Raw genomic sequence first — 8654 nt, 5'->3', positions numbered from 1 at the left:
AATGATGAGTTAAGTACTGTATATTCTTTTCTCTTTAATATTTTTTCATGCAACATTGTTTCTATTTTGTTCTGTAATGGGAACAATACTTTTGGACAGCACTTCCCATGTATATAAATTGATGTTTTATTCACTAATGTGTGTCAAAAAATATTGTACAGTATATTACAGAAACTTCTTAACAAAAAAATCTTAACTATCTAGTTAATATCTAGGGAACAATTTGTATTAGTATTTTGCTTGGGCCTTCCAAATAGAGTAAGTCCTGCAGAATTGTATTTAGGTGAGAATAAAGCTAGAGTCGTGGAAACATTTACCCTAAAGAGACAAAGCTGATGCTTTACTTTATTACTTCATCTGTTGTTATAGGAAGGGTGCTATAGAGTTTCTAAACAGTCCTCATTTCAGTTGAAGGCCATGAAGTACTTAGATAATTTTCCACTTAAACATTGTTACAGCATACTTGAGAAAGAAATTAACCCCTGTATGAGTAAATAAGAATGAGTGTGCAGGTGTGTGAGTGAGAACACAGGAGACTGTGCACTGGTGTCCAAATATTTGATAAATATTTCTTAAAATACCTTTTTATGCTAATTTAAATTAGACTATTAAGAGTTATTGAAAATATGTATGAAGTTCTCACTAAAGCAACAATAAAATACAAAGTAGAATATGCCATTCTGGTATCACTATGGCATCTTCTGTATCAATATAGACAGAGTATTTTATTAGCTTTTATTTCTCTGTTAATACAGCAAATTGCATAAAGAGAAAAATGACTGCTTTATTGATGCTTTGTAATATATGTTGCATTGAGGCAAAGTAAAGAACTTTTTAATGTGTTGTTACATAGCAGTTCGAGGGGAGCAGATGTGTTACATAGCAGGTGGTCCCTAAATGAAATGAGCATATAATTTGGTTGTTTCCAAGCTTGGTGTTTCTATTTATAATTCATTTACCAGGCCCACGAGATGGTGTTTGTATCCTTGCAGATATAATGCATACTTTATCGCAGAAAATTGTTGCTATATAAGAGAGCAACACTTGTATTTTTGTATTTTGCTTTAGGCTGTCATGTTAAGTCACTGCCTTGCTATTAAATGTCCATCTAATATATACATTTATTACTAAGCTGGCTTCTTCATAATATTCCCTTAACTTTTTTCTGATGTGTTTTGCATTTGTGTCTGTGTGTAAGAAACATAATCAATTCATACCTGTTCTTGGTTTATTTAATTTTTGTGAAACAGTATATGTACAACACAGTATGTCATTATTTCAGAAGAATATATATTCTTAATTAAGGAGTACCAGAGTGGGGTACACAGTCACAGCTTCACAAAACATTGAAAGTCTTAATTGGGTTGAACTGTCCGCCTCATCTTTATCATAACCAATGTGTGAAGTGCAGGCGTTTGCAGGCCGACATCAATCACCGTAGCACGTCACTGAGACTGAAGCAGGTTTTGCCTGACTGAGGTGCACTTCAGAAGAGATGGGCTGAAAATACTGTATTACTTAAATATCTGCTTTTTAGCACCTAAAAAAGAGAAAAGAAAATTTAACCAATGGATCCTGAATGTTTAATGTTGTATTTTAACAAATACGGTCTGAATATATTTGTTAGTATTCCAATCTCATGTATTGTTTCATTGCAAGCCTGGGTCATCAAGCTCACATAACCTACAATGGAAGATATTTGCAAACTGTGATGCATTGTTGCAGCTCTGGCCACAGAGAGTTTGTGATGATAAATTGAATCACAAGATTTACCAAGCTTGGGACTGTTGCATCCCAACGCACTCCACGAACCAATCCTTTCAGTCCTATTGGCAAAACACCCATTGAACACCTTGGCGCTCTTCCCTGAAACTGCAATATTGAGCAGCAGTAGTCGGAGCAAGTCAAGTTCCATAGGATATTTGTGTTTGGAATCCTTCTCGATACTCCACAATTGCACGGTGTCATCAAGTTGGTCTGCTTTGCCAGGTGCGTCAGATACTTTTGCACCGTTTGTTAAAACATTTTGGTCCAGGCGTATACTCGGGTCCTGCAGACAAGTGGGAAGGAACTAAATTTACTTATTGCAAATACATTGGGTAGGGGTGCTGTCGTGCTATTTCCATAAAATACTACTGCTACTAGTTTTGAATTAAACATTTCCTTTAGTACATACTGTAACTTATAAGATATCTTACAGATATCACGAAGTTCTTGAAGCTCTCGGCTACTTTTTGCTAATATGGCATTGGACTGTTTTTCTTGTGTAATTCTTTCTTTCCAAGAACACTTTGAATCTTACTGTAAAGAATCAATGAAAAACTATGTAATATAAGGAATTTGTTCATCAGATTTTATATTTATGAAGATACTTGGAGTAAACTTTTATGATTTAAATTTTTTTCCTTCACAAATAAAGCTTTTGAAAAGTAGGTCACGTTCTTCAAATTATATTATACCAGTGTGGAGTTATTGTTTTTAACAATTTGACATATGATCATGTAAAGCCAGCGACCCAGACACTTTTTATGAGTTCATCTTTGACTTCTTACCTTGACCGTGGCTGTGCCTTGAAAGTTATACAGTTAGGTCCATAAATATTTGTACAGAGACAACTTTTTTCTAATTTTGGTTCTGTACATTACCACAATGAATTTTAAATGAAACAACTCAGATGCAGTTGAAGTGCAGACTTTCAGCTTTAATTCAGTGGGGTGAACAAAACGATTGCATAAAAATGTGAGGCAACTAAAGCATTTTTTGAACACAATCCCTTCATTTCAGGGGCTCAAAAGTAATTAGACAATTAGAAAAAAGTTGTCTCTGTCCAAATATTTATGGACCTAACTGTATGTATCAGGTGCTGAACTTTCCTTTGCTGCTGTATGGATAGAAGTCAGTAAAACTAGTCAATGAAACAAATACATTTTTCCCATTCTTTTGAAAATTCTTGTTTCAGATATCGAGTTAAAGTTGCAATTAGTTCTTTTAAGTTTTCTGAAGCAATTCCCTAATCAGCTTTAATTACTTTCTGAAAAATGTTATCCTTTTATACTTCTAAACTATTATCTTAGTCTGCATTCTGTTGTTATGACAGAAATCAACTTGACATTCTATCACCTCTGGTGGATAAGAGCACCATGTTCGACGAGAGAATAAACACGTTCCCTCAGCTAAGGAGGAATTAGCTTGTTTAGAAGCATATTATTCATAGTTTTGCATGAACCATGAAGAAATACCACTTATTAGTACTTACGTAGAGGTTTTACCTCTAATTAGATAATAATTGCTAATCCCTATGCAGTTATCTTTTAAAATATAATTATTAAATGGTGTAATGTTGCAGTAGTAAATAAGAACCTGACCCCCTTGTATATAACCAGCTTAGGGAGAGCGTAAACCCCCCCACCCCACTCTATTCCCTGTGCACCAATGACTGTACTTCCTCTGACCCTTCAGTTAAAAATCATTACATTCACCAATAACACCACCATTATCAATGGCAATGAAATGTTTTGTAGAAAGGAGGTGACTTGTTTTGTATCTTGGTGTGCCAATAACAACCTGGTTCTCAATACCACCAAGACAGTGGAAACAGTAATTTACTTTCATAAACCTCAGTTAAAACCTCTCCCACTAGAAATTAATGTTTCTGCAGTCAATATGATGGAATTCTTCACGTTTCTCTTCAAGTATCACAAACACTCTCAGCTGGGACATTAAAAAACATCTTGCATTACTAAGAAGACTCACCAGCAGCTGTACGTTTAATGCCAACTAAACAAATTAAATATTTCCCAGCCAATCCTAGTACAGTTTCATAAAGCCATAATTGAAAGTGTTATCATGTTCTCCATTGTGGTCTAGTTTGGTTCAGCAACAGTCCATTCCAAAAATACATTACTGTGTGTTGTGAGGTCTGCTGAGAAAATAATTGGCTGTGTTTTTCCTTCTGTTTCAGACCTGTATGTGTCTAATGTCACTAACCATGTCAAAAGGATCACCACTGACTCATCTCACACAGGCTTGCTCCAAAAGCACCCAAATGCTTTAGGGCAATTAAACTAAACTAAGCAATTTCTTTCCCAGGGTCATAGCCCTTGCAAACCGGTAATTTGGCCCCTTTTCCTCATTTACTAAATGTGTTCTCTCATATATTGTATGAAGGTGTGTGTATGTACAGTATGCATGTGGGCATGTGCATACACACTATACACTCACGCCTTCACTTGCACGTCTCCTTTACCATTGTGCTCTTCTGCAACTGTTTATAATATACACTATTTAATGTTTGTTATTTATGTTATTAGTTTCTGGTGCTATGTTATAAGCATCCACAAAACTACCAAATTAAATTCCTGTACATTAAGTACTGACAAATAAAAATGATTCTGATGAATGGACAGATGTATGGGTGATTCATGTTATAGGAAAGAAGACTCTTTGTGTGATCATATAGTCGAATTTTAGTATAAGTTTAGTTTTTCAGCAACTTTCCTTAGCTTGTAAAAAATGTTCAGTTTATTACATTTTAAGTGTATGATATTTTATATTCCGCTCTCTGGAAGTTTTCTTAGTTTTTAATTGAATTTTTTTGTGACACTGGTCATTAACAATTCCTAATATGGCAAAGGAAAGCAAATGATTTGTTTCAAACCTAGTTTTGTAAAACTTGATTTATTTGTATGGAATATTATTTGATTTTAATAAAATCAATAAAAAAAAAACAAAAATATATGTATAAAAGGAAAGCAAATGACACTTAACAGATAAGAAACATCTAGTGCTACAGCCATAACTAGACATACTTCAAAGTCACACATACACTCAAAAGTACTCACACATCTAACAAGATACCTGAAAGTAAACCCCCATGGCCTGCGCTATGCGTCAGCCACTTCGCATCTCTACCGCTCATGTTGTGAAGTGGGGGGCTGAACTCACCCCAAGGAGACGTGGTCACTCCTCTGAAACCCCCTCTTTAACAGTGACACAATGGAAAACAAATAGTTTTTTTTTTTACTTCCTCTTTGCTCGATCAGCTGCTGGCTTGTTGGTGCCGCCATGCCGTGTGATCTGCATCTCATACTGCGCTTCGAACATTTAAAAGCCTATACAGCAGCTGTCTTTGTCATCTACTCTTTGTCTTTTATTTCCGGCTTCGGGCGTGGTTAAATCTCTTGGCACAAATTCTCGTCTTGTGGGACGTGAGTTCTTGATATTTTTTAGTTTATAATTTAAAAACGGAATAAGAATCTGAAAATCTAACAACATCACATTAAAATTCAATAAATCCTGAAAAGAACGATACCAAACATATATATGTTGGTTTTAAAATAAGCCAGATTTAAAGCATGACAAAAAACGTGACATAAAAACATTGCACAAAATCGTTGCACTTTTAGGCTCAGGATTTTTATATATACACAGTCATATGAAACATTTGGGAACCCCTCTTAATTCTTTGGACTTTTTTTTATCATTGGCTGAGCTTTCAAAGTAGCAACTTCCTTTTAATATATGACATGCCGTATGGAAACAGTAGTATTTCAGCAGTGACATTAAGTTTATTGGATTAATAGAAAATATGCAATATGCATCTTAACAAAATTAGACAGGTGCATAAATTTGGGCACCCCAACAGATATTTTACATCAATACTCAGTTGAGCCTCCTTTTGCAAATATAACGGCCTCTAGACGCCTCCTATAGCCTTTGATGAGTGTCTGGATTCTGGATGGAGGTATTTTTGACCATTCTTCCATACAAAATCTCTCCAGTTCAGTTAAATTTGATGGCTGCCGAGCATGGACAGCCTGCTTCAAATCATCCCATAGATTTTCAATGATATTCAAGTCAGGGGGCTGTGACGGCCATTCCAGAACATTGTACTTCTCCCTCTGCATGAATGCATTTGTAGATTTCGAACTGTGTTTTGGGTCATTGTCTTATTGGAATATCCAACCCCTGCGTAACTTCAGCTTTGTGACTGATGCTTGAACATTATCCTGAAGAATTTGTTGATATTGGGTTGAACTCATCCAACCCTCGACTTTAACGAGGAGCCCAGTCCCTGAACTAGCCACACAGCCCCACAGCATGATGGAATCTCCACCAAATTTGACAGTAGGTAGCAGGTGTTTTTCTTGGAATGCAGTGTTTTTCTTCCACCATGCAAAGCGCTTTTTGTTATGACCAAATAACTCAATTTTTGTCTCATCAGTCCAAATCACTTTGTTCCAAAATGAATCTGGCTTGTTTAAATGAGCATTTGCATACAACAAGCAACTCTGTTTGTGGCGTGAGTACAGAAAGGGCTTCTTTCTTATCACCCTGCCATACGGATGTTCTTTGTGCAAATTGCACTGAATTGTAGAACGATGTACAGATACACCATCTGCAGCAAGATGTTCTTGCAGGTCTTTGGAGGTGATCTGTGGGTTGTCTGTAACCATTCTCACAATCCTGCACATATGCCACTCCTGTATTTTTCTTGGCCTGCCAGACCTGGGATTAACAGCAACTGTGCCTGTGGCCTTCCATTTCCTGATTACATTCCTTACAGTGGAAACTGACAGTTTTAACCTCTGAGATAGCTTTTTGTTGCCTTCCCCTAAACCATGACACTGAACAATCTTTGTTTTCAGATCTTTTGAGAGTTGCTTTGAGGATCCCATGCTGTCACTCTTCAGAGAAGAGTCAAAGGGAAGCAAAACTTGAAAAGGACCACCTTAAATACCTTTTCTCATGATTGGACACACCTGTCTATGAAGTTCAAGGCTTAACGTGCTAATCCAACCAATTTGGTGTTGAAAGTAATCAGTATTGAGCAGTTACATACATTCAAATCAGAAAAATTACAAGGGTTCAAACATTTTTGCACAGCCAGTTTTTCACATTTGATTTCATTTATACAGCTAAATACTGCTTCACTATAAATCTTTGTTCGGAAAACACCCCAGAACTCAGATGTTACCACTGTTATCTTTTTTGTTGAAAGTAGAGTAAATTATTATGCAGGCTGAGAGGGGTTCCCAAACGTTTTCATTTAACTGTATACAGTGCATCCGGAAAGTATTCACAGCGCATCACTTTTTCCACATTTTGTTATGGTACAGCCTTATTCCAAAAAGGATTAAATTCATTTTTTTCCTCAGAATTCTACACACAACACCCCATAATGACAACGTGAAAAAAGTTTACTTGAGGTTTTTGCAAATTTATTAAAAATAAAAAAATCGAGAAAGCACATGCACATACAGTAAGTATTCACAGCCTTTGCCGTGAAGCTCGAAATTGAGCTCAGGTGTATCCTGTTTCCCCTGATCATCCTTGAGATGTTTCTGCAGCTTAATTGGAGTCCACCTGTGGTAAATTCAGTTGACTGGACATGATTAGGAAAGGCACACACCAGTCTATATAAGGTCCCACAGTTGACAGCTCATGTCAGAGCACAAACTAAGCATGAAGTCAAAGGAATTGTCTGTAGACCTCCGAGACAGGATTGCAAATTTGCAAAAACCTCAAGTAAACTTTTTTTCACGTTGTCATTATGGGGTGTTGTGTGCAGAATTCTGAGTAAAAAATGAATTTAATCCATTTTGGAATAAGGCTGTAACATAACAAAAGGTGGAAAAAGTGATGTGCTGTGAATACTTTCCGGATGCACTGTATGTATATATGTATGTATATATATATATATATATATATATATATATATATATATATATATATATATATATATATATATATATATATATTTAGAGAGAGAGAGTAGATTTATTTATTTATTTTGTAAAAATCTGATTTCACCCTACTCTCTTAAAAATAAATGTGCCAGAGTGGTTCTTCAGCACAGTGCTGTAGAAGAACCATTTTTGATTCCTAAAAGGCCCATTTACATGTAGGTTGGAGAAAAAACTTTCATGTTTTTAGATCTGTAGCACACTCCATATTGTGAATAACCATGAATGGGTGATAAAAGTTTTGAGAAATTAAAATGGGTCATATTTTAAAAGAAGATACAATAACACTGGCAAAGTCCAAGTTTCTCAATCTGTTAGTGTTCTGCTGTTTTGCCAATCATACATTGTTTTCATTTTATTTTCTTCTACATATTAGGATGTTTTTCAAAGCACAAAGATCCAACTTCATATGCAAAGAACTCCTCCCAGAATAAAATGGTGCTTTGTCAAGTAATGGTTCTACATGGAACCACACAACCAAGTAAAGAACCATAAAATGCCATTAAAGAACTGTTATTTTTAGGAGTGTACATTATAATAAAATTAGCTCATTCCGTCCACAGTTTAGTGTTATTCTGATAATTTTCTTCAACTATAAATTAATTATTGTGAAGATTGTAAAAAGCTTAATGTTATTTCCACTTCATGAGTTTTATTTGGATCTAGAATTTTCTTTTCACATTGTTATATGCTTAAATTGCAGTTTCAATGCAAAGGTTCTGAAATTCAGGAATAGTACATACACAGCAATATAATTTGCCTGTTAAAATATTTCTTTCCTCCAACAGAGTTTTTCACAACTTTTGTTGCAAAGTATAAACCTAATATTTTAACTGATGACTTGATGGATGGATGGAATTCTTAATACTGATCAACAGAAAAATATTGAGTGTGAAAAGTGAATTGTAT

The 8654-nt window shown here is 35.3% G+C and overlaps 1 protein-coding gene across 1 annotated transcript; it reads right to left on the bottom strand.

The window, feature by feature from the left end:
* Positions 1-1214: 1214 nt before the first annotated feature.
* On the bottom strand, positions 1215-3026 carry LOC114656741 (ventricular natriuretic peptide-like). Its single transcript, XM_028808355.2, is given in 4 exon segments — positions 1215-1540; positions 1774-2050; positions 2553-2583; positions 2854-3026. Coding segments are annotated over 4 exon segments (417 nt in total). The 5' UTR covers positions 2937-3026; the 3' UTR covers positions 1215-1514.
* Positions 3027-8654: the final 5628 nt, after the last annotated feature.

This window comes from Erpetoichthys calabaricus, chromosome 8, assembly GCF_900747795.2.
Source record: "Erpetoichthys calabaricus chromosome 8, fErpCal1.3, whole genome shotgun sequence".
In the NCBI taxonomy this organism is placed as follows: Eukaryota; Metazoa; Chordata; class Cladistia; order Polypteriformes; family Polypteridae; genus Erpetoichthys; species Erpetoichthys calabaricus.
The sequence above is the reverse complement of the archived record's forward strand: the minus strand, read 5'-3'. Positions and strand labels throughout refer to the sequence as shown.